General features: G+C 44.5%; 1 protein-coding gene across 1 annotated transcript; it reads right to left on the bottom strand.

Moving 5' to 3' along the window:
- Positions 1–2,574: 2,574 nt before the first annotated feature.
- On the bottom strand, positions 2,575–9,215 carry SC5D (sterol-C5-desaturase). Its single transcript, XM_040431421.1, has 5 exons — positions 9,125–9,215; positions 8,399–8,616; positions 7,768–7,900; positions 6,395–6,495; positions 2,575–3,401 (listed from the first exon to the last, which is right to left on the bottom strand). The coding sequence occupies exons 2-5, from the start codon at positions 8,606–8,608 to the stop codon at positions 2,991–2,993; spliced, it is 855 nt and encodes a 284-aa protein (XP_040287355.1). The 5' UTR covers positions 8,609–8,616; positions 9,125–9,215; the 3' UTR covers positions 2,575–2,990.
- Between the last annotated feature and the right edge of the window lie 17,817 nt (positions 9,216–27,032).

Here is a 27,032-nt window from a genome sequence, read left to right as displayed (position 1 = left end):
ACTTTTCTGATATTGCTCCACTATCTTTCTGCGCAACATTGTGGGAATTGGTGATCCTCTACCCATCTTGGCTTCTGAGGGACACTGTCACTCTGAGAAGCTCTTTTTATACTCAATCATGTTGCCAATTGACCTAATTAGTGTTAATTGGTCTTCCAGCTCTTCGTTATGCTCAAATTTACTTTTTCCAGCCTCTTATTGCTACTTGTCCCAATTTTTTGGGGATTTGTTGACACCGTGAAAATTGGAATCAACGCATTTTTCCTTTAAAATGATACATTTACTCGGATTAAACGTTTGATCTGTCATCTACATTCTATTACAAATAAAATATTGACATTTGCCATCTCCACATCATTGCATTCAGTTTTTATTCACAATTTGTTTAGTGTCCCAACTTTTTTGGAATCCGGTTTGTAAATAGAAACACACAGTTGATCATTATGAAAACTAATTTATTTCGCCAGCGCATGTCTACCTGTAGTAGTCAGAGCGGCTTCAACCATATGTAAAATATACAGTCATTAGCACAAGGATCCAGGGGATAAACCTTATATACACGTCCAATTAAATACAAATCATAGCCCTGTGGAAAAGGTATCAGAACTCAATCACTGCAGATTTGACATGCAGGAGCCTTGGAAAGCTGGATGACAACCCCTACAGTGGCAGCCAGCTTTCCCAGAAACAGAAATATGTAAAAGCTAAGTAGAAATGTTCACACGACTCATACAAATCAGGATGTATCATAAATCAGTCATCGCCTCAATGGCAGCCACTGTAGATTTGAGACATCCCAGGTTGTGTGTCCTGCTGGTTCATAGCACAGATCGATTTCAGCTGATTCCAGGAAATGAAAGATGGTTAAGGCTTCGTTCACATCTGCATCTGGCATTAGATTCTTCTATTCCGTCATACAAACAGAAAAAGGTACGCAAGCCAAACACGGCTCTCTCACTTGACGGACACCACAGACTATGGCCTCATGCACACGACCGTATTTTGTTTCCGTGTCCGTTCCGTTTTTTTTGCGGATAGGATGCGGACCCATTCATTTCAATGGGTCCGCAAAAAACGAAGACAGCACACCGCGTGCTGTCCGCATCAGTATGTCCGTTCCGTTGCTCCACAAAAAAAATAGTGCATGTCCTATTTTATTCTAGTTTGCAGACAAGGATAGGCATTAGTACAATGGATCCGCCAAAAAAACGGATGCAATCCGTTTTTTTTTTGCAGATCCGCAATTGGCGGACTGCAAAACACATACGGTCGTGTGCATGTAGTCTATATGTGATGAAGGCTCTGTTAGCCTAAATGAATCATGCTTGATATCGGCAATGAGAATTGTCCAGGGGCCAGTCCTGTCCAAAATCACTGCAGATGGTTGTCATATACAGCACTTCAATTCGTCACCATTTTCAAGATCTTTCCTTGCTGAATGAGAACATTCCTGTTTACAGAGACTGAAAACCCAACCTGACACTTCGCACAACTGAGGGTTTGTTGCAATTGTAGTCAGTCTGGACAATCCTAAGGTAAGCACATCAGCAGCACAAATCTCTTTCCTGTTCTGGCCATTTGTTACACTGTATCAGTGCAGGTAAAAAGTACAGGCTGTTTATCTCACAGAGGATTTTCTAGACCGGATGCAACTGTAACAAACTCTCAGTGAGAATCAATCAGGGCAGGTTTTCATCTTCTGGATGCATCTATTTTCCGACAGCAAGAAGAGATCTGTAATTGTAAAGAATTTAAACACAAAGAGGGACATTTATTAAAGCTACTTTCACACTGGTGTTTTGGCTTTCCGTTTGTGAGATCCGTTCAGGGCTCTCACAAGCGGTCCAAAATGGATCAGTTTTGCCCTAATGCATTCTGAATGGAAAAGGGTCCGCTCAGAATGCATCAGTTTGCCTCCGTTCCGTCTCCATTCCGCTTTGGTGTCCGTCTGACGAAACTGAGCCAAACGGATCCGATCTGACACACAATGTAAGTCAATGGGGACGGATCCGTTTTCTATGACGCAATAGAAAACGGATCCGTCCTCCATTGACTTTCAATGGTATTCAAGACAGATCCGTCTTGGCTATGTTAAAGATAATACAAACGGATCCGTTCTGAACGGTAGCAGACGGTTGTATTATCTGAACGGATCCGTCTGTGCAGATCCATGACGGATCCGCACCAAACGCGAGTGTGAAAGTAGCCTAAGACTGGCGATTGATACACTGGTCTTAATCCCTGTGCACTGCTGATGGATGCGCCTAAGTTATGTTGAGGTGTGGCTAACACATAACTTTGGCGCTTGTTGCCGTGTGCGATATGCTTTCATCTACGCCAGCTCCCTTGCTGGCATAGATGAAGCTAATTTTCCACACTGGCATGGAAAATGATGAATGTGATGGGCCTGCCCTCTTCCTTGCCCATGCCATGCCCCCTTTCTTCACCACATCAAAATTGAAGTGGGGAAAACTCGCAGATTTTGACGCAAAACACCTGCTACATAAATACGCCATAAAGTGGCATAAAAAAAAGATAATAAATGACCTCCAAAATGTATTAGAAACGCAAATGTTACCATTATACAAATATTAAACTTTAATTACAGAAGACTGGACTGGTCCTTTAAATTTTCCTGCCGTCAGCCAGGCCGGATTCACAGGAGCAATGACATTATCTGCCATCCTTGGACTTTGCCGCTCCGGTTACTTTCTTGTGTCATAGTCTGGGTGATAAGGAATCTCATCGGGGTCAGTGATCTGGACTGATACCTGACCTGGATTATCCTGGGTTTAGGCGTCAATCAATAAACCTTACACTGCAATTACACAGAGTTACATGGAATCCATCTGGGGCATGTGGTCCTATCAGTGTTGCAGAGTGGACCCTGACGCATGAAGAGGTTAATGAGCCTGAGGTCGCAGTTCATCCAGCTTTATGAGATAAGGTGCACGGGATGTCGTCAAGAGCCATCTTTGTCGTGTCGGATCTTAGTTGGTCTTCTTGGCTTCGCCATTTTTCTCTTCTGCCAGTTTCCTGCACAGGTCATGTGGGCCGTTCCCTTCCAGGGCTGAAGGGTTCTTGTAGGACCCCCCAATTTTATCCCAGAGAGTGAAATACTGGCCGTAGTTATAGTCAAAGTAGAGGTGGTGGTCAGTGTGGTGAGCAGCGCCATTAATGATGCTCTCAAAGGTCTTGGGGACGCGATAATCTCCATCGTGTATGGACACGGTCCAGATGTTGACAAAGATGTACAAGCCCAGATAGGTGACCTTGTGTAAGGGGAAGATGAAGGGGTAGATGTGGTAGGGGAGGCTTTGGAGGAAGCCATCCAGTGGGTGGAAGGCGTGACTGGCAAATGGGGTGGTCACTTTCCAAAAGTGATGAGGCTTGTGCACGTTCTGAAAGACACAAGTACAATCCATGGTCATATTTCATACTACATGCAGAATCATGGGGCCTGCTCAGTGCCAGATTATCAGATATCAGATGACAGGGTGTCGGTCGGGGTATGACCACTCAGCACGATTGTGTCACATTTGTTAATGGCTGTACGGCATCTGCAATATCGGACAGCCATTGTCAATGCAGACTGATGATAACAGAGTGATCCTCATCAGTTTAAAGTAGAGCCGCTGCAGCTCCAAAAACCGACTACAATGTCTGGTCATATCCTCAACCCACACCAGGAAAATCACAGGTAAACCAGGTACACTGCCTTGTAGGGCTAGCTCCGCTGAATAGAATGACACCTTTCACTGACTGATAGAATGACACCTTTCACTGACTGATAGAATGACACCTTTCACTGACTGATCTGTTGCTTTATTCTGGAGAAAATGAGTCCATACGCAAATAAGTAGTTAAGTGCACTGAGGGCAGGCCCTTGCTCCTCCTGTTTTCTCTGCCAGCCCCTCCCTATTCTTGACTGACAAGGCTAGTCTTCTGCAAGGCCATGTCAATCAAGAAGGATTTTGTGGGGCAATTTTGGTGCAAAACAATGCATAAGTCATGCCCCCTTTTGCATGGAGCAACACCAGTTCCATTAAAGGGATTATCCAAACCCTATAATGCCCGGACCCCTCACACAGGTTTTAGTTACCTTGCTCCCCGGCACCCGCGTCGCTTCTGATGCCCGCACGGGCGCCGCTGCATCTCCCCATCGTGTGGATCAAAACATCCAGCGAAGGTGGCGGGGGGGGGGGGGAGATTGATGACACAGCCAATAGCAGGCCGTGAAGTGGGGGGAAGGCTCGTCCCCGTTGCGGCCTGCTATTGGCTGCAGCCAACCATCCACCCTCGTCAGATGTTTGGATCCGCGCAATGCGGGCATCAGAAGCGACGCGGGTGCCGGGGAGGAAGGTAACTACAACCTGTGTGAGGGGCCCAGGCATTAGAGGGGGCAACCCCTTTACAGTTCTACCCGCTTTTCGAGCAAATCAGAAAAAAAAAAAAAAAAAAAGTGTAGAAATCCTAGTAGCACCAAATTGTGTCAATGTTTAGACAGATTCTAGGCGCAGACACGACAGTACATCTGGGTCAAGGACCCTACAACAAGGCTGGCCCACCAGGACACAGAGAAGGACGTGCTAGCTATCTCCCCCTGTAAGGCCTTGCAGTGCTGCAGGACATCCTTGGTGTGGCTGATATACAGCAACAAACCCTCAGCTGTGTAAAGTATTCGTTTTGTACAGTCCAAGTCTCTGGATATAATTAGGAATGTTACCATTCACTGACAGCAACCAGAAGGCGAGTGCCCCAAAATGAATTGTGCCTGTACTCTGATAAAGGGAGTGGTTGCAGGGTTTGGAATTGCAATTTCAATTTAGAGGGAGTCTGTCAGTTTGCATGTCCGGCAAGCAGAGACAATTAAATCCTTCGGTGCACCCAAGGTCCATCCCTCTGCAACAGTTAACCCCTCCTTTCCCTTGCTGACTGACAGGCCAGGCGTCTGTATACTGCTTTCCCCAGGCCCTGGGGTCTCGTCCCTGCGCTGTACACTGGCGAATACACAGTAAAGCATCTCGCTCCTGTCCTGAGCACGTGCCGATTCAGGCGTGAAAGCCCAGGGCCAGAGGCAAGGGAAAGGAAGGGTTTACCGTGAAGAGGGATGGAACTTGGGTGCACTAAAGGGCTAGGGCCCACCCTCCGGGCACCAAACTCCTCATCTGCATTTCTGAACACAAGCTTTTTCTGCTAAATGCAGCAACAGATTTCAAAAAGAAAGGTAATTATCGATTTGCCTCTGCAAGCTCCAGAAATAGGCAAAAACAAGTGGACACACTCCCTTTAAATGAAACTTTATAATATACCTAGTATATTTCAATTCTTTATTGTTTCCAAAAACTCTGCATGCTGTCAGTGAATGAGAATAATCATTATTTCTGACTGGAGGCTATATGTTTTATACATGTAGCTAGCACTGATTTAGGTCTAGGTCAGTGGTGGCAAACCTATGGCACGGGTGCCAGAGGCGGCATTCAGAGCACTGTCTGTGGGCACCGGCACCCAGGGGTGCACCACCAATGAGGCCAGGTGAGGCGATTGCCTCAGACAGCACCAGGTAGGGGCTAGAGGGGGGCAGCGGAAGGGCCATGGGCAATGAGCGCTTTCATTGTGGCAAAGGGGTTAGGTTAAGAAATTGGCATTGGGGGAGTGCACTATGAACAGCACAGGCAATGCACTGAATGCAGGCAGGCTATTACAGCTAAATGATAAAGTACATGGAAGATCTACTATAGTGGACTCTAGTATTCAGGTTAAATAGCCGTGTTGTGATAAATAAGTGGGTTTTGGGTTACAGTTTGGGCACACGGTCTCTAAAAGGTTCACCATCACTGGTCTAGGTGATACAATTATATCCAGAGTAGACATATCTTATATAGTTATAGAATAGGGAATAACTATTAGATAGGTGGGGTCCTATCACTGAGACCCCCACCGTTAACGAGATTGGGTCCCTGTAGCCGGTGGAGTTCCCTGTCATGAACGGATCGGGCATGAGTGCGGCCACTCCATTCATTTCTATGGGAGTTACAGAAATAGCCGAGTTCTGTACTGTAAATGAATGGAGGGGCAGGGCACATGCCCAACCACCTGCTCCGTTCATTTCGGAGCGCTCCTTCGTTCATTTCAGGGGGCTCCAGTGCATAACTTTATATGACTGGAATACCCCTTTAAACAGCCTAGACTCCGGACTAACACATTTACCTGCACTGATACACTGTAAAAAACTATAAGGTGTTTAGCTCACAGAGGATTCCCTGACAGCAAAGTGCGATAAACAGGAAACTAATGCTAAGTTTACAAGACTGGACCGGTCCTTTTAAAAGACCTCGAGCTGGAGTTCCCCTTTATCTGTGCCATCAGTGTAAATGTGACGCATATGTCGTACCTTATAAATCAGCTTATGATGCAAGAAGCGATGGATCCAGTAGATGCACATGTCCGTGAAGAAGAGGAAGGAGAACATACTAAAGATGACACCAAACCAGCCTGTGGGCGACAAACAGCTTATCAACCTCTTCATCAGAGATATAAAGTCAGTGCTGGATGATGACACCGATCATGAGATCTCAGGTGCAGAAAGGCGACGTGCTGTTTTTTTGTTTTATTTTGGCGACTTTTTTAACATTTCATTGGCTGCTTGAATGTTGCAGTTTACTGAACCTCATCCCACCAGGGCCACCCTGCAATTCAGATCATGTGATGGGCTGGGGTATGCTCCCAGGAAAATGGCATACCGTTACCCAAGGATGAGATATAAGGATGAGATATGGGGTCTGTAAAGTAACCATCACTTAGGGTCAGATGAATTGCCGCCATCCTGTGCTGATCCTGCATTTTACTCCAGAGCTGCGCTCACTATTCTGTTGGTAGAGTCACTGTGTATATACATAACTTATCCTGTACTGATCCTGAGTTAAATCCTATACTATACTCCAGAGCTGCCCTCATTATCCTGCTGGTGGAGTCACTGTGTACATACATTACATTACTTATCCTGTACTGTTCCTGAGTTACATCTTGTATTATACTCCAGAGCTGCACTCACTACTCTGCTATAGGAGTCACTGTGTACATACATTACTTATGCTGTACAGATCCTGAGTTACATCCTATACTATACTCCAGAGCTGCTCTCATTATTCTGCTGGTGGAGTCACTATGTACATACATTACTTATCCTGTACTGATCCTGAATTACAGCCTGTATTATACACCAGAGCTGCGCCCACTATTCTGCTGGTGGAGTCACTGTGTTCATACATTACACTACTTATCCTGTACTGATCCTGAGTTACATCCTGTATTATACTCCAGAGCTGCACTCACTATTCTGCTATAGGAGTCACTATGTACATACATTTCATCACTTATCCTGTACTGATCCTGAGTTACATCCTGTATTATACTCTGGAGCTGCACTCTGTATTCTGCTAGCTTCAGAGCTGGAATCTCAGAGCATTCCTTGCCTGTCCAGTATCTGTACAGAGTTTGCTCTGATTATTTGCATTCTGGGGAGTGTAATCTTTACATCAGTCTATGTACAGTCATCTGATATAGGAAAAATTCAATGGCCCTTGCATTACAAGTGCTCGGGCAAGCACTTAGGTGAGTGTCCACAAGCTTGCTGACTGTTTCCAATAACAACCAGCAGCATGTTATTATTAAATATTACACTCCAGAGCTGTAATGTCTTTAGAAAGTGACTCAGCCGTGGCCTCTGCTTTGTGGTTATGGCGCCACACGTGAACATTCTCTTACCGTAAGGTGAACTGTCAACGTTGTCATAAAGCCGACTGTACCCTCGAACCTCAGCCAAGAACAGAGCCACGGTTGGGACACTCATCCACGGCATGGATTTCAGGGAGAAGATGATTTCTCGCCGCACTTGATTCTATTAGGAAAAAAAAGTAAACCTTTCAGTAAAGCACAAACATCAAACCAAGGGCAGCAGAAGGAAGACCCCGACTCAGCCCTATTACATGCCACCTTACTGATGTTCTCCCTCCATGCTGATGCTATAGGGCAGAAGAGTTTGTATTTATATCTGGGCCCTGGTGGTCAAGAACCCAACAACCACCCTGCCAGACAGGAGAAGTGCCATAACAGAGGATCGGGCAGACTAGAAGGCCAGGTACTGGAAACACGGGAGAGGTAGTCTTGGGCTCTGGGGAAAGGCGTGCTTGGGCTCCTTGAACTGTTGGTGACGCCCCTCTGTGCACTTTGGACCCAATTTGCACTCCAAAGTTCTTTTTTGGGGGTTTTGAAAGGTACCTAGAATCCTGACACTCAGCACTACATAGCACTGCCATCGCATTCATACAGTAAAAGTAGGTGAAACAATACCTAAATGGCGCCAGGTCACAAGTGCGGGTAAAGTCGGATTACTCACCTCCAAAAACTGCGGGTGCTTCATAAGAGAGTGGTCAAATATGAAAAAGTAACTAAGGCCACCAAAAAGCAAGTAAATAACCACCCCCCCCAAATTGGTGACCAAAAAGAGGCTGATGAGCTGGCGGAAGGGCTCGTCCTCATTCCACGATGCCGGGTAGACATAAGGCGTGAGGAAGTGATCATCTGCAACGTTCAGGACCAGATCCATGGTGGCACCTGAAACGGGAACAAAATAAAAATAAAATTAAGATATTGTTTCTCGGCTGGTTTCCCCTTTAAGCTTTAAAGGGCAACTCCACTCAAGACTGAAAACTAAACTTTTTATACACTTTCCCAAATCAATCCTCTGGACACTAAGAGAAGGTGAAGCATTATACAGAGAAAATAACAGGCTATTAGATCCGCTGGCCCAACGCCGCCTACATAATTTATGGGGGTCCTCATGCCAAATCAGAAAGAATCCTGTCCCAAGTCTATGAATTCTGCCAGGCATTAATGGGGGGAGGGTGGTAAGGCATGGTATGGTGACAGATCTGTCATGCCATCAATTTAGGTCGTGCGACATTTTAGAACAGGGTCTCTTGTGGTGGCGCAGGCTGGACCAGCACTGACACCTGTGAAACCCTTCATGCCGGGGATGACAACCCCTCCATACACATATGTGCATGACATACATTACACGGAGGCTCCAGTGACCCCGCGGTTACCTGCCCTCCCTTATTACCTGCTTCCCGCTCCCCTCTGTCTCTGGTGTCGCGCTGCTGCAGTGATGTCGCAGGTGTCAGTGAAAGGGGGCGGGCCGTATAACGATATGACAGTATAAATGGGGCGTGGAGACATGGACCGATGTGACGTCACGTTCTTTCCCACTAGTAAGACGATCGACAGGGCGGTCATGTGGCCGGAATAGGAGCCGCTTATTGGCGGAGCTCATGTCTCCAGTCACTAAGAGACCCGCCCCTTCTTTCTGCCGCTATAGAAAAGTAGGGGGCGTGGCCTCAGGAGAGAGGTTTGTACAGTAGGCTAAAAGCGTTGTTGTGGGCGGAGCTTGTTAACACGGGTTGGGGCGGGGTCATACAGCATTGATTGACGCACTGTGTGTTACCGCGGCACCCAGAGTGATCGGTACAGCAGTGAAGTGATCGGTACAACAGCGCCCACCCCCGCCCAGGTGTTCTTTTTGACCTTCGGAGCTCAGTGAGAGAATACACTCATCTGAACTAACTGTTCCTCTATAGTACCCCAATACAATGCACCACACACAGCTGTCCAAATATAATACCCCAATACATTGTAATGCACACAATTGTCCAAATATAATAGCCCAATACAATCCAACACACGCATCTGCAAGAAAAAGATAAAATAAAAATTTTTGCACAGCTCACCCTAAATTTGCATAATCCAGACATTCCTGTAATATGAAGAAAAAGGCGGCACGGATGTATCTGGGGTCATGATAGACTTCAGTAACAAATTTTCAATAGGTCCAGCGCCTTGGAATAAAAAAAAAACGTAACTTTTATTTACATGAATAGAAAAACTCCATGGTGTCCTCGAGGGGGGCGGGGTTTTGCGCACATCGCGCTTCGTCAATCCATCACACACAACTGTTCCTCTATAATACTCCCAATACAATGCATCACACACAACTGTCCAAATATATTACCCCAATACAATGCATTACAAAAAAACGGATTTTACAAATGTGATTATCCCTTTATATGTTTCACAATTTCACTTTTTCTAACCAATTTTCTTCCTGTAAGGCAGAAAGGGTTAATAGCCAAACCTCAATATTAATTACCTTGATTCTGCAGTTTATAGTAACATCCCATATGTGGTTGTAAACTGCTGTATGGGCACACAGCTAGGCTCAAAAGGAAAGGAGCGCCATATGGTTTATGGGGGGAAGATTTTGCTGGAATGGTTTTTGGGTGCCCTGTTACATTTTAAGTCACACTAAGGTACGATGACGATTAAAACACTCTGCGGTGTTGCATTTTTTATGCTTTTTAATATTAGAAACTTCCGAAAACTATCCCTTATTAGGGGCAGATGCATATATTTATACACACACGGTAGTACTGGAAAAAGCAGTGGCTTGTTTTGAGCAAGTGCCCATAAATTCTCCCTTTTTTGGGAGCACCAGCAGTGCAGTGCAGAATCTCACAGACAAGGCAGGAAATGTGCAGCCATTTAGAGTTAGAAGTAGTTGCAGCAGGTGAAGTAGCAGCTACAGTACAGTATGGAACATGGGCCGAGCAGGAGAAGTAGCTAATAATGATGACAAAAACACTGTACTGCTTAGCTGTCTGCCACAAAAGAGTGGGAGAAGTAGAACAGACTTGTCCTGAATGCTGGCTAGTTCTTTTTTCCCTATGGATCTGGTGATGCCACCTCATGTGCTGCAATAGAGCCCTGGTACCTACGTTTGTGTTTGAACTCTCATGAATTACTTTCATTATGTAGATCTTGCACACGGCTGAGGTTTTATCTGCTGACCTTGGAGAGAAAAACTGCCATAGAGATATATTTGCACAGCTCTAGTAGCAGCTGAGCTTGTCCTAGGCTGGCACATTTTCAGCATGCGCCCACACAGGGACATAACGATCGCGGTCACAGAGGGTGAGACTGGGCCCGGCGGGGAAAGGGGGCCCGCTTCACTCATATGTAATGGGAGCGCTCTGACGGGGCCCGGCATGAAGTACAGTAAGAATGCCGGGCCCCGTCATAGCGCTCTTCAAACATAAGGGGGCACAGGAGGCAGGGGGAGCGCAGAGGCTTTTCGTTTTCAGAGTGAAGCAGGGCGACCTCTCCGCTCCCTGCTTCACTGTTCTTCTGAGCTCAGGCGCTCCCCCTGCTGGCCGCACATGGCGCTGCTGGCTGTGGGAGGAGCGCTGAATCGGCCTCCAGCACAGCCAGCAGCGCGATGTGAGTTTGGGAGCGCGTCATCAGGGTAGAGGGTAAGTATGTGTTTTGTTTTTTCCCCATAAAGCTGCAGACTGGAGACAAAAGTGGGGCAACAACTAGAGTGAGGGGGCACAAAAGTGGGCATCTTTACTGAGGGGGCGGCCTAATAACTACTGTGAGGGGGCACCTAATCTGGAATAACTACTGTGAGGGGGCACATATCTGGCATAACTACTGTGAGGGGGCACATATCTGGCATAACTACTGTGAGGGGGCACATATCTGGCATAACTACTGTGAGGGGGCACGTATCTGGCATAACCACTGTGAGGGGGCATGTATCTGGCATAATCACTGTTAGGGGCACATATCTGGCATAACTGCTGTGAGGGGGCACATATCTGGCATAACTACTGTGAGGGGCACATATCTGGCTTAACCGCTGTGAGGGCCACATATCTGGCATAACTTCTGTGAAGGGGCATATATCTGGCATAACTACTGTGAGGGGCACATATCTGGCATAACCACAGTGAGGGGGCACAAAAGTAGGCATAACTACTGTGACAGGAACAAAGTTGGGCATAACTGCTGTGAGGGGGCACAAGGAGGACATAACTATTTTGAAGGGACCACAAGGTGGGCTTAATTACTTTGAGGGGCCACAAGGTGGGCATTAGTACTGTGAGGGGCCACAATGTGGGCATTAGTGCTGTGTGGTAGAACTTAGGGGAAATGTCCTAAATTACCCTGCTATACATTGGCATGGCTCAGTCTTACAGGCCAGCACAGTGCCCCCTGCTGGTGATTTCACAGGGGCAGTCACCATCCCTTCCTCATGTGATTATTCTTTATTTCTCACCACGGGGACCTTGTTCTGGATGCAGCGGACATCACGCCGACGCCAGTGACACCCTGGATGAGGTAGGACCAGATTTTATTAGGACTGGGTGAGTGTAGCCATGCATTGGGCTTAGGGCTCTTTAACACGAGCGGATCCTGTGCGGGAAATCCGCTGTGTGAAAGAGAGCCAAGCCCCGTTCCGGACAGCAGAGACACGGAGCATTAACATGATTGTTAATGCTCTTTGCCTCTCTGTGATCTTTTTACGACAAAATCACGGTGACAACTTTATCCAACTGTGATTTTGTAGTAAAAAGATCACAGAGAGGCACGGAGCATTATTAATCATGTTGATGCTCCGTGTCTCTGCTGTTTGGAACAGGGCTTGGCTCTCTTTCACGCAGCAGATTACCCGCACGGCATCCGCTTGTGTGAAAGAGCCCTTAGTGTAAAGAAAATCTGCCGCCTCTTTGTAAAAATAAAGGGGGGGGGGACCCGATCCAAAGTTTGCACTGGGGCCCATAACACTCTAGGTACGCCACTGCGCCCACAGTATTAGCAGCTTTGCCAGTTCCCGAGCTTACCACAATAGAAGCAGATCTGGCCCCGGCAGTTTTTTGGGAGGTGCCACTACTACTACCACAAACACAGCTATGCATTGGGTCCTGAACCTCCTCATGACAGTCAAAACACTGATGCTTCTCACACAACTCAACAAAAGAAGACTATCTTTAGTATATTCCATAGCACATGGGGTTTTGTTGCCTCATCTTAGGATAAAAAAGGGGCACCACTAGGAGAGGGCAGTGAAGACAAAGAATGATGCAAGTGAAAAGCTTCTTTGAGGCTGCAAGGAAGAGGAGCAGAAGGAATAGACTGAGCCTTGGTTCAAAAGCATGGTATCAGACTTAGAGCTGACATTGACATCATCCTGCTGTGTCTTAAAGCATGAGTGAGCCATCCAGTTCACATTGTCATCCTCTATGTCTTCAATAATAGTCTGATGCCTACCATAAGCGAGGGTGAACTGGGCCTACTGCTGTTGTAACTACTACTGGCCGGAAGGCTGGTGCTGCTACTGCGGTTTGCACTACTACAGGTACCCACTTTCTTACTCTCCCATGACAAGGCACAGGTCTTTCATTTTCCACTTTCAAATGTCATTTACCATACATTTTATTATGAGGTACAGTACAGACCAAAAGTTTGGACACACCTTCTCATTCAAAGAGTTTTCTTTATTTTCATGACTATGAATTTTCATGACTATGAATTAACACATGTGGAATTATATACATAACAAACAAGTGTGAAACCTTTTGCTTTGATTACTGCTTTGCACACTCTTGGCATTCTCTTGATGAGCTTCAAGAGGTAGTCCCCTGAAATGGTTTTCACTTCACAGGTGTGCCCTGTCAGGTTTAATAAGTGGGATTTATTGCCTTATAAATGGGGTTGGGACCATCAGTTGCGTTGAGGAGAAGTCAGGTGGATACACAGCTGATAGTCCTACTGAATAGACTGTTAGAATTTGTATTATGGCAAGAAAAAAGCAGCTAAGTAAAGAAAAACGAGTGGCCATCATTACTTTAAGAAAAATTGGGAAAAATTGGGAAAACTTTGAAAGTAAGGGCTATTTGACCATGAAGGAGAATGATGGGGTGCTGCGCCAGATGACCTGGCCTCCACAGTCACTGGACCTGAACCCAATCGAGATGGTTTGGGGTGAGCTGGACCGCAGAGTGAAGGCAAAAGGGCCAACAAGTGCTAAGCATCTCTGGGAATTCCTTCAAGACTGTTGGAAGACCATTTCAGGGGACTACCTCTTGAAGCTCATCAAGAGAATGCCAAGAGTGTGCAAAGCAGTAATCAAAGCAAAAGGTGGCTACTTTGAAGAACCTAGAATATGACATATTTTCAGTTGTTTCACACTTGTTTGTTATGTATATAATTCCACATGTGTTAATTCATAGTTTTTATGCCTTCATAGTCATGAAAATAAAGAAAACTCTTTGAATGAGAAGGTGTGTCCAAACTTTTGGTCTGTACTGTACATTACACACATGTATACATCACATGCCCCCTCACAGTAATAATGCCAAGATATGTGCCCTCTTCACAGACGTAATGCTCACACATGCCCCCTCACAGTAGTTATGGCCAGATATGTGCCCCCTCATAGTAGTTATGCCCAGATAGGTGCCCCCTCACAGTAGTTATGCCCAGATATGTGCCCTCTTCACAGTAGTTATGCCCTGATATGTGCCCTCCTCACAGTAGTTATACCCTGATATGTGCCCCCTCACAGTAGTTATGCCCAGATATGTGCCCCCTCACAGTTGTTATGCCAGATATGTGCCCTCTTCACAGTAGTATGCTCACTCGTGCCCCCTAACAGTAGTTATGCCCAGATATGTGCCCCCTCACAGTAGTTATGCCCAGATATGTGCCCTCTTCACAGTAGTTATGCCCTGATATGTGCCCTTCTCACAGTAGTTATACCCTGATATGTGCCCCCTCACAGTAGTTATGCCCAGATATGTGCCCCCTTACAGTAGTTATGCCAGATATGTGCCCTCTTCACAGTAGTAATGCTCACTCGTGCCCCCTCACAGTAGTTATGCCCTGATATGTGCCCTCCTCACAGCTCACAGTAGTTATACCCTGATATGTGCCCTCCTCACAGTAGTTATACCCTGATATGTGCCCTCCTCACAGTAGTTATGCCCAGATATGTGCCCCCTCACAGTAGTTATGCCAGATATGTGCCCTCTTCACAGTAGTAATGCTCACACGTGCCCCCTCACAGCGTTTGCATTTCTTTCTGGCAAAGCTACCTAGCTCCGGCCCGCAAAATTTATACCAAGTCTAGTGCGGCCCTCAGACGAAAAATGGTTGGGCACCACTGGTTTACAACATCTCATTCTCTTCTTTTATAACCTTTCTTGAATAACTAATCAACTACACTCAAACAGATGGTTTTATAATATCCCATTTACCTCCTTATAACCTTTATTGATTAATCGAATTGATTAGATAATTGTACTCAGCCAGACGGTATATAAAGTCCGAATTAGGAACATGCAGGTACCACTGATGAAGGGGAAGGATACTCCCCGAAACGCGTATGGTATCCAAGAAACCCTGCATATCCTGGACTAAGATTGGATGAACACACACAAGGATCCAGCCACAGGGAATCCCGATAATATGAAAGCGGATACCTGCGACTACAGCACCACCTGATCGCATCCCTCGGCTGACCGCGAAAAATCATCATATCCGGTGACGTCACCACCCCGTGGAACACCGGGCAGAGGAGACGCGCACGCTGCCCACGAGCCGCTCAGGAGCAGCCGACAAGCAGCAGCACAGAATCACCGAGGACAGACTGCGGGGGATTTGAAGGTATTAAGGCACAACACCGCTACAGTGTGGGACGCCACACTAAGGTAGTTTATGCCCCTTACCTTAACACCACTGCCATTTGATCGTAACCAACAGATACAGGAAGACCAGTTCACCCCAAAGGGGTTGTATCCCCCTGAACACTTTAAGGGGCCAACAGCTCTAAAGGGGCCTACCCCCCTCACCTAATCAACATTGTAAAGCTCAGCATTTAATCAATAAGAAGACTGTATGACCTTAAAGGTGTAATTTGGAGGGATTATTCTGAAGGGGCTCATTTTTCCCTCAATTCTCCCTCTGGCTGTTCCCACCTTAAAAGTGAATCCCGTACTAACGGATACTCCCCCTTTGGACAATCAGAGATCGTCTTTAGTATTAGAAGGGGAGATCCCATATTTTTGGATATACTAAAGACACTTTGTATAATCTCAGTACTGACTATCATATTTTATATTTTTTATCTTTATCTTTGTCGACACCATAATTAACCACCGTCCTTTTTTGTTTTTACATTTTTTCCATTTAATTTTTCATATATTTTATATTTTTTATATACCATCTATTTTTTATTTTCTTATCTTACTCCATTTGTGATATAAAATAAAGGTGTATATTTATACATTTTAACACATCCAGGCTTGTCCGCATCACACTACTTTAAATTCCAGTTGCTTGAGTGCCTGTCTATCAAACCTCTCTTGTTGTTTATACTTTATCCTCTTCTGGTTTGGGTGAACCAGTTAGACAGTTGCACTAGTCAGGTGAGCCACCTCAACAGCTTGTTACGTATTAGAGACCCCATAGAGGTCTGGGGTACCTCTCGCACTGCGAACATGAGATAGGGCAGAAGGAGATCCCAGTCCTTCCCATCTTTAGACACTACCTTTTTCAACATATTTTTTAATGTTTGGTTAACCACCTCAGCCCCTATAGCTTAAACACCCTTAAAGACCAGGCCACTTTTTACACTTCTGACCTACCCTACTTTCACCGTTTATTGCTCGGTCATGCAACTTACCACCCAAATGAATTTTACCTCCTTTTCTTCTCACTAATAGAGCTTTCATTTGGTGGTATTTCATTGCTGCTGACATTTTTACTTTTTTTGTTATTAATCGAAATTTAACGATTTTTTTGCAAAAAAATGTCATTTTTCACTTTCAGTTGTAAAATTTTGCAAAAAAAAACGACATCCATATATAAATTTTGCTCTAAATTTATTGTTCTACATGTCTTTTGATAAAAAAAAATGTTTGGGTAAACAAAAAATGGTTTGGGTAAAAGTTATAGCGTTTACAAACTATGGTACAAAAATGTGAATTTCCGCTTTTTGAAGCAGCTCTGACTTTCTGAGCACCTGTCATGTTTCCTGAGGTTCTACAATGCCCAGACAGTACAAACACCCCACAAATGACCCCATTTCGGAAAGTAGACACCCTAAGGTATTCGCTGGCATTCTAGGGGCCCAAATGTGTGGTAAGTAGTTTGAAATCAAAATGTGTAAAAAATGACCGGTGAAATCCGAAAGGTGCTCTTTGGAATGTGGGCCCCTTTGCCCACCTAGGCTGCAAAAAAGTGCCACACATGTGGTATCGCCGTACTCAGGAGAAGTTGGGGAATGTGTTTTGGGGTGTCATTTTACATATACCCATGCTGGGTGAGATAAATATCTTGGTCAAATGCCAACTTTGTATAAAAAAATGGGAAAAGTTGTCTTTTGCCAAGATATTTCTCTCACCCAGCATGGGTATATGTAAAATGACACCCCAAAACACATTGCCCAACTTCTCCTGAATATGGAGATACCACATGTGTGACACTTTTTTGCAGCCTAGGTGGGCAAAGGGGCCCATATTCCAAAGAGCACCTTTCGGATTTCACCGGTCATTTTTTACACATTTTGATTTCAAACTTCTTACCACACATTTGGGCCCCTAGAATGCCAGGGCAGTATAACTACCCCACAAGTGACCCCATTTTGCAAAGAAGACACCCCCAGGTATTTCGTGATGGGCATAGTGAGTTCATGGAAGTTTTTATTTTTTGTCACAAGTTAGTGGAATATGAGACTTTGTAAGGGAAAAAAAATCATCATTTTCCGCTAACTTGTGACAAAAAATATAAAATTCTAGGAACTCGCCATGCCCCTCACGGAATACCTTGGGGTGTCTTCTTTTCAAAATGGGGTCACTTGTGGGGTAGTTATACTGCCCTGGCATTTTCCAGGGGCCCTAATGTGTAGTAAGTAGGTAAATGACCTGTGAAATCCGAAAGGTGCTCTTTGGAATGTGGGCCCCTTTGCCCACCTAGGCTGCAAAAAAGTGTCACACATGTGGTATCGCTGTACTCAAGAGAAGTTGGGCAATGTGTTTTGGGGTGTCATTTTACATATACCCATGCTGGGTGAGATAAATATCATGGTCAAATGCCAACTTTGTATAAAAAAATGGAAAAAGTTGTCTTTTGCCAAGATATTTCTCTCACCCAGCATGGGTATATGTAAAATGACACCCCAAAACACATTCCCCAACTTCTCCTGAGTACAGCGATACCACATGTGTGACACTTTTTTGCAGCCTAGGTGCGCAAAGGGGCCCACATTCCAAAGAGCACCTTTCGGATTTCACCGGCCATTTTTTACAGATTTTGATTTCAAACCACTTCTCACGCATTCGGCCCCTAAAATGCCAGGGCAGTATAACTACCCCACAAGTGACCCTATTTTGGAAATAAGACACCCCAAGGTATTTCGTGATGGGCATAGTGAGTTCATGGAAGTTTTTATTTTTTGTCACAAGTTAGTGGAATATGATACTTTGTAAGGAAAAAAAAATCAAAAAAATAAATCATAATTTTCCGCTAACTTGTGACAAAAAATATACAATTCTAGGAACTCGCCATGCCCCTCACGGAATAGCTTGGGGTGTCTTCTTTTCAAAATGGGGTCACTTGTGGGGTAGTTATACTGCCCTGCCATTTTCCAGGGGCCCTAATGTGTGGTATGTAGGTAAATGACCTGTGAAATCCTAAAGGTGCTCTTTGGAATGTGGGCCCCTTTGCCCACCTAGGCTGCAAAAAAGTGTCACACATGTGGTATTGCCGTATTCAGGAGAAGTTGGGCAATGTGTTTTGGGGTGTCTTTTTACATATACTCATGCTGGGTGAGAGAAATATCTCGGCAAAAGACAACTTTTCCCATTTTTTTATACAAAGTTGGCATTTGACCAAGATATTTATCTCACCCAGCATGGGTATATGTAAAATGACACCACAAAACACATTGCCCAACTTCTCCTGAGTACGGCGATACCAGATGTGTGACACTTTTTTGCAGCCTAGATGCGCAAAGGGGCCCACATTCCTTTTATGAGGGCATTTTTAGACATTTGGATCCCAGACTTCTTCTCACACTTTAGGGCCCCTAAAATGCCAGGGCAGTATAAATACCCCACATGTGACCCCATTTTGGAAAGAAGACACCCCAAAGTATTCAATGAGGGGCATGGCGAGTTCATAGAAATTTAATTTTTTTGGCACAAGTTAGCGGAAATTGATTTTATTTTTTTTTTTTCTCACAAAGTCTCCCTTTCCGCTAACTTGGGACAAAAATTTCAATCTTTCATGGACTCAATATGCCCCTCACGGAATACCTGGGGGTGTCTTCTTTCCGAAATGGGGTCACATGTGGGGTATTTATACTGCCCTGGCATTCTAGGGGCCCTAAAGCGTGAGAAGAAGTCTGGAATATAAATGTCTAAAAATTTTTACGCATTTGGATTCCGTGAGGGGTATGGTGAGTTCATGTGAGATTTAATTTTTTGACACAAGTTAGGGGAATATGAGACTTTGTAAGAAAAAAATAATAATTTCCGCTAACTTGGGCCAAAAAAATGTCTGAATGGAGCCTTACAGGGGGGGGATCAATGACAGGGGGTTGATCAATGACAGGGGGGTGATCAATGACAGGGGGGTGATCAGGGAGTCTATATGGGGTGATCACCCCCCTGTCATTGATCACCCCCCTATAAGGCTCCATTCAGATGTCCGTATGTGTTTTGCGGATCCGATCCATGTATCCGTGGATCCGTAAAAATCATACGGACATCTGAATGCAGCCTGACAGGGGGGGTGATCAATGACAGGGGGGGTGATCAATGACAGAGGGGTGATCAGGGAGTCTATATGGGGTGATCACCCCCCCTGGAAGGCTCCAGGGAGACACCTGTATGTGTTTTGCGGATCCGATCCATCTATCAGTGGATCCGTAAAAATCATGCGGACGTCTGAATGGAGCTTTACAGGGGGGTGATCAATGACAGGGGGGTAATCAATGACAGGGGGGTGATCAGGGAGTCTATATGGGGTGATCACCACAGTCAATGATCACGCCCCTGTAAGGCTCCATTCAGACGTCCGTATGCGTTTTGCGGATCCGATCCATCTATCAGTGGATCCGTAAAAATCATGCGGACATCTGAATGGAGCTTTACAGGGGGGTGATCAATGACAGGGGGGTAATCAATGACAGGGGGGTGATCAGGGAGTCTATATGGGGTGATCACCACAGTCATTGATCACGCCCCTGTAAGGCTCCATTCAGACGTCCGTATGCGTTTTGCGGATCCGATCCATCTATCAGTGGATCCGTAAAAATCATGCGGACATCTGAATGGAGCTTTACAGGGGGGGTGATCAATGACAGGGGGGTAATCAATGACAGGGGGTGATCAGGGAGTCTATATGGGGTGATCAGGGGTGATCAGGGGCTAATAAGGGGTTAATAAGTGATGGGGGGGGGGGGTGTAGTGTAGTGTAGTGGTGTTTGGTGCTACTTTACTGAGCTACCTGTGTCCTCTGGTGGTCGATCCAAACAAAGGGGACCACCAGAGGACCAGGTAGCAGGTATATTAGACGCTGTTATCAAAACAGCGTCTAATATACCTGTTAGGGGTTAAAAAAAATCACATCTCCAGCCTGCCAGCGAACGATCGCCGCTGGCAGGCTGGAGATCCACTCGCTTGCCTTCCGATCCTGTGAACGCGCGCGCCTGTGCGCGCGCGTTCACAGGAAATCTCGCGTCTCGCGAGATGACGCATATATGCGTGACTCTGCGTAGGGCTGCCGCCTCCGGAACGCGATCCTGCGTTAGGCGGTCCGGAGGCGGTTAAACCGTTCTACCAGACCGTCTGTTTGTGGATGTCCGTAGTTGTTTTATGTGCAGCAACTTACAGAGTTCCCTCATCACCTTGGACATAAAAGGGGTCCCTTGGTCGGTCAGAACTTCTTTAGGTAGTCCCACTCGGGAAAACATCTCCATTAACTCCTTAGCTATGAGTTTGGCCGAGGTATGTCGTAGTGGCACCGCCTCCGGGTATCGATTTGCGTAGTCTAGAATGACTAAGATGTGTTTATGCCCTCTGGCGGACTTCGGTACTGGGCCTGTGAGGTCCATAGCTATTCGGTCAAACGGTACTTCGATAATCGGGAGAGGTACTAGAGGACTACGGAAATGTGGCTGGGGGCTAGTTATCTGTCAGGTTGGGCAAGACTTACAAAACTCTTTCACTTCTTTGAATATACTGGGCCAGTAAAACAGCTGTAGAATACGATCCTGAGTTTTCTGCAGCCCCAGGTGACCCCCGAGAACGTGTTGGTGGGCTAGATCTAACACAAGCTTGCGATAAGCCTTGGGGACCATCAACTGTTCAATAGGCTCACCCCGTAGTTGGTTTACCCGATAAAACATATCCTTATAAACCACAAAACAGGGAAACACTGACTCTGCCCCAGGTTGTTGTGGTTCACCATCTACTATTAACACATTTTCCCAGGCGCGGGATAGGGATGGGTACCAAAATTGAGGTATGCCAATTAAGTACCCGGCGGCAAGTCCTCCACATCTCCCACCATCACACTTAGCGGGGCTGTCTCCCCCTCTTCCACCGAAGTGGCAGTCACCCCTACTGCTGGTCTTTCGGTCTCAGGTTCCCAGGGTTCTGGTCTCCCCACAGAGCCGGGCCACTCTGCTAGGATTACCCCTGTCTCATGGGTATCAGTCACTCTCATAGCAGGCCACAGTACCGGAAGCCCGGGAAATCTCTCCCTTTAATAAGGTTTAAGCTTTTCACCAGAAAATAACTTTGATCTTTTCACAGTAACTAAAGACCTCCATTTATTTGCAAGAAAATTACTCCTTAAAAAACTACATAACAATAAAAGAAATAACTATGAAGGCCTGGACTCAGAAGAAGAAATTAAAGCATTAAAAATCCTAGAAGAATTGATGAATGAAAATGAAAATGAAGAACAAACTAAGGTAAGTGTTATCCCTAAACAATTATACAAAAAATCTACGAACTTTCCTCCTCTGCAACTGTGTCCAGCAATTGACATTTTTGTAAAACTGGTGAGTGAAGACCTTACTATCCTTAATAATCAAGGTAAGAGGAGAGAAGAAAATTTAAGTCTAAGGGAAAAAAACGCACTAGAGGCATTAAGAGAGTTAAAAGGAGTGCTATTTAAACAAGCGGATAAAGGAGGTAACGTGGTAGTCTGGCCTGAAAATATGTATATGAGACAGGCCTACAAAATACTCAGAGATAAAAAATGCTACCGGAAATTAGACTCCAACCCCCTTCTTACCTTTCAGAAAAAGCTAAATGAGATATTGGATAAACGGAAAATGCAAATGTGATCGCACACTGCATCCAGCACTCTGCCCTCCATGCTGGATGAGACATTGGTTTATATTTTGGCCAAAGCATAGTAAGCCACTCACCGCGTCAAGGTCGTCTCAATTGAGTGGTCCCTAACTCTTGTTCCTACCTGTTCATGGGCCATGACAGCCACACAAAATCCAGGGAATGCAGGTCAGCATGCAAGCCAAGTACACTTTGCTTGTAACCCCGTCCGGTGCCATTACAGCTTTCATCGGATCCAGGGATGCAAGTACCAACATGCATGCTGAACCCACCATATACTTCTCCTGGAGATATTGGATAAAGCTGAAGAAAAACAAACTATTCCACTAAAAATAAAAACCCTGCTGATAATATCATCTCCTAGAGTGCCAACATTTTATATGACACCGAAAGTGCATAAGAATACCACAGACCCACCTGGCCGACCTATAATATCAGGTAATGGGGGACTGTGTGAGAAAATTGGTCAATTTATTGACTATCATTTAAAAATGTTAGTAAATACTTTGCCATCCTTCAAGTTCATACAGGACACCACGGCAGCATTAAATAGACTCAACAACATGCAAGTGGAGGAAAATATGATTTTAGTTACAGCAGACGTGGAAGCAATGTATTCGAACATAAAACACGAAGATGGTCTTAAAGCAGTGGCAGATTACCTGAAAGGTAATAATCTGGAAGGAGAACTTAACGAGCTAATTCTTACGTTACTGAGATTTATTTTGGACCATAATTTGTTTCTGTTTAATGATGAATTTTTCTTGCAAGTACAAGGTGTGGCGATGGGGGCGACCTGCGCCCCATCCTATGCCAACCTCTTTTTAGGAGCCTGGGAAAGGGAAATCTTCATGAATGACATGATACCCCACATCAATAAAGTGCACAATTGGATGCGCTTTATTGATGATGTCTTTTTTCTATGGGAGGGTACACAAGATGAACTTTAAAAATTCATCGACACCCTCAACAACAATGACCGTAACATCTTTTTAACCTTCCAGATGGGGAAAGAGGTCACCTTTCTAGATTTGAGGATATGAATAAAAGATGACGGGATTCTAGAAACTGATGTTTATAGAAAAGAAACTGCGGTCAATTCATTACTACATGCTGAGTCATCCCATCTGAAAGCCACCATTAATGGAATACCTACCGGTCAATTCACAAGAATAAAAAGGATTTGTTCCAGTGAAGGTAAGCACGAGGAACGAAGCCAAGAAATGGTGGAAAGATTCAAAGCCAGGGGATACAGTAATAGGCAGATAAAGAGAGGAATTGGCAAAATAAGGAAAAAAAAACAGAGAACAACTGTTATGTCCCAATGTAATCAAGACGGATGATCTACAGATTTTTAACCGAATATAATAGTCAATGGTGGCAAATAAAAGATATTCTAAAAAAACACTGGAACATTTTGCAAACAGATGTTGTGCTCAATAAATGCATCTCGAAAAACCTCTCATCACAGCCAAAAGAGCCAAGAATTTTAAAGACTTATTGGTCCACAGCCATTATATAAGTAAGACAGATAGTGATAATAAGGACAAATTAAAGGGTTCCTTCCCCTGTGGGACATGCAAGGCATGTAAAAATATAATCAAAACTACCGAATTTACTGGCCTCAATCATGATAAAAAATATAAAATCAGAGAGTACATCTCGTGCTCCTCAAAAGGTGTTATTTATCATGCCAGATGTCCTTGCAATAAGATATATATAGGGTTAACATCGAGAGAATTCAAAGTCCGTATCAGGGAGCACATACGTGATATAGAAAAGAGCAAAGAAGAAAAAGACCTGAACAACCTCAAAACAATACCCAGACACTTTAAACTATACTATCAAAGTGATGAAAAACTACAAAAATTCACAGGTATAGACCAGGTGCATATGGGAATACGGGGAGGAGACCTGAATAAAAGACTGGCTCAAATTGAGAGTAAGTGGATTTTTAGATTGGGAACGATGGCACCTAGGGGACTAAATGAAACCCTTGGATTTAGTTCCTTCCTTTAACTGTAGGAGGTTTTAGATAAGTTTTAATATTTAAGTTTAGAAATTAATGTATAAGATTTTAATATTATCTTATTGTAATGATTGTAGAACTTACCTTTATACGTTGGATTGACCGATGGCTGTTATCCTGGGGGAGGTCCACTGAAGAAATATACGAAGAGGAAAATAAAGAGAAAAGACAAAGAAATCTATAAAAATGAATGAAAAAGACTGGACACTTAATAAGTATGCCCGACTATTTTCTGTATAGTATCTGTTTAGTTACTACCAATGATAGAACTATGTATCTGTGGGAGATGTCAGTGTCCATATGCTATCCCACATGTCTGTGTGTATGTATGTGGCTGTTTTACGGCTTATTATATGTGCACAGTGACTAGAAAAAGATGAGAAATAGAATATCAAGTATATACATATCTGAGAAAAGAATAATGAGATAATATATAGGGGGTAATAGCCTATATAGAACTATCTATAATGTGATAACAGACCATGAATACAAATTATAAATATTCATGGTATCTAAAATAAGATAGATTTAGTGGGATCAAGTAAGATAGATCTGTAGAGATCAATATTATGTATATGCTTGATATTATATATACATGCCACATATCACCGCAACACTGTATTTATGTATTTTCACTGAAGAATATATTGAGTATTTATGCACCTTGACACTTTATATATGTATGCCAAATATGGTTTAAATATGCACATGACACTTTATATATAAAAAAAATCATTCAAAAAAATAATAATAACAAAATATGTTTTAAAAAAAATGTAAAAAAATTAAAATTAAAATATTAAATTATGTTATATTGATCAACATGTATCAGTCATCACATTTATATTTTGAGTAACATACACTTTGGGATTTTTATATTTACACTATATATAATAGGACACAATTATGGAGATATTATGCACCTTTATTAATATGGATTTTTAGACCTATATTGTATATACTGAATAGGTGAATATGTGGTATATGAAATGTGGGATAGTCGTGTGAATACGGTGACATCATGCATGGCTGCATATGTGTGACAGCGGATCGATCAAAGTCTCTGATATATAACATCTAAGAAGTACAGATACTACCCTAAAATACATGGTATAAATAGACCAATGGGAAACTTAATATCTATATCCAGTATATATGAGATGTAACCTATACCTCTCCGTATATGCCAGTAAGTACACTGAGATTTCAGAGCGCGTCATAGATTGCGGGTGAGAGGACTTTCGCCGTCCCGTCAGGCAAAGATCCTAGTGACGTCAGACGCATTCTGCCCTCACTTGGATCGCGCAGACGGAAGGGCGGAAGTCTCATTTGAATTCTCATCTAGCCATCGTGTGACGCGCCACGCTAGAAATCGACGGCAGTGGAATCACATGACACCAACAGACCTAGCCATTGGTCAACAACCGTATTTAAAGACCTTACCATTCATTAGAAAATTAGCCCCTCCTGATGAAGCAATAAAGCAAAACGTGCGTCGAGGAGCACGCCACACAGAGCCAATCCACATCGACACACTACTTTATACAGGGTAAGAATAAAGAGACTTTGACCGGCCTGCTTGCATAGATATGGTAGCACCTGCTGATGCACCTTATAAGGTATTTCATGTCAGCCGCAGCACCTTAATATCATCTATACCTGTAATATATTTATGCTAATGCACTTTAGGCTTAGATAGCTGTAAGCGCATCCAGAGCCAGCTTCTATATTTATATGCTGACCTGGGCGTTTCAACACAGCTCTCATATAGCAAGACAATTAACTATTTAGCAGAAATTTTTAGTGATGCCTATGAGGATTGTCTTTTATGGCACTCTGTATGGTCTCTGCATTCATGTTTTTGTAAATGTGTTTTATGTATATGTCTTTTATGTCATTCAATAAAAATATAAATTATTTTAATGGATATTATATAGTACCGCTTCTCCTTGATACCTATAATAAGTTTGTAGTCTAAATTTGGGGCAACTGCCACTTCGTGAGTCCATCTGCTAGCCCCTGTGGTTAGAGACACCAGGGCGGTGGGATAGTCTTTTAAGTCTCCATGGATGCACATGACCCCGACTTTCCAGCCAGTATACTCCGCTGACCGCACCAGGTGAGCCCTTACTAGGGACAACAGATTCCCTGAGTCCAGCAGAGCCTCCGCTGGAGTGTCTCCTCCCTCCACCTGGCACAGGTGGTTTAAAGTTTTTGGGGTACCTGCTGCACACAGCTTCCTGGTATATAGCAACTGATGGTAGTCATAGTTAGTATCCATGGGTTCCACCTGATGTGGACAGTCAGCTCTTACATGGCCCGGCTCCTGACACCGCCAGCAGACTATCGGAGCCAGGTCCGTAGAGGGTACACCCCGGGTGGGTTTGGTTGGTACAAGTCGCCGGGTCTGGGATGGAGATTTACAGGGTTTGACTGTCCCCCTCCCAAAAGAATCCCCTGTAACAGTCTTAGTAGCCTCGTAGCGCTCCACCAGGTCCACTATTTCTAGGCCGTTGCCAGGAGACACCTGGCCGATCCAGTGCTGGAGAGGGGGTGGCAGAGCCCTCCAGAACATATCAGCCAATAGTCTATCCAGCATAGCCATGGGACTCAGCACATCAGGCTGTAGCCACTTTTGCAAGAGGTGAAGTAAATCATAATACTGGGTCCTCGCAGGCTCAGCCGGCTTAAACCCCCACTGAGGGTGTCATCTTAGGGATCGCTGCATGGACTGCTTT

Source organism: Bufo bufo, chromosome 1, assembly GCF_905171765.1.
Source record: "Bufo bufo chromosome 1, aBufBuf1.1, whole genome shotgun sequence".
Lineage (NCBI taxonomy): Eukaryota > Metazoa > Chordata > Amphibia > Anura > Bufonidae > Bufo > Bufo bufo.
The sequence above is the reverse complement of the archived record's forward strand: the minus strand, read 5'-3'. Positions and strand labels throughout refer to the sequence as shown.

Excerpts from the sequence above, each read along its gene's own strand:
- SC5D (XM_040431421.1), bottom strand. The coding sequence starts at position 8,608 with ATGGATCTGGTCCTGAACGTTGCAGATGATCACTTCCTCACGCCTTAT. Across the intron at positions 6,496-7,767 it reads CGTTGACAGTTCACCTTACG|GCTGGTTTGGTGTCATCTTT; the intron begins GTAAGAGAATGT and ends TGTCGCCCACAG. Across the intron at positions 3,402-6,394 it reads ATCATAAGCTGATTTATAAG|AACGTGCACAAGCCTCATCA; the intron begins GTACGACATATG and ends TGTGTCTTTCAG.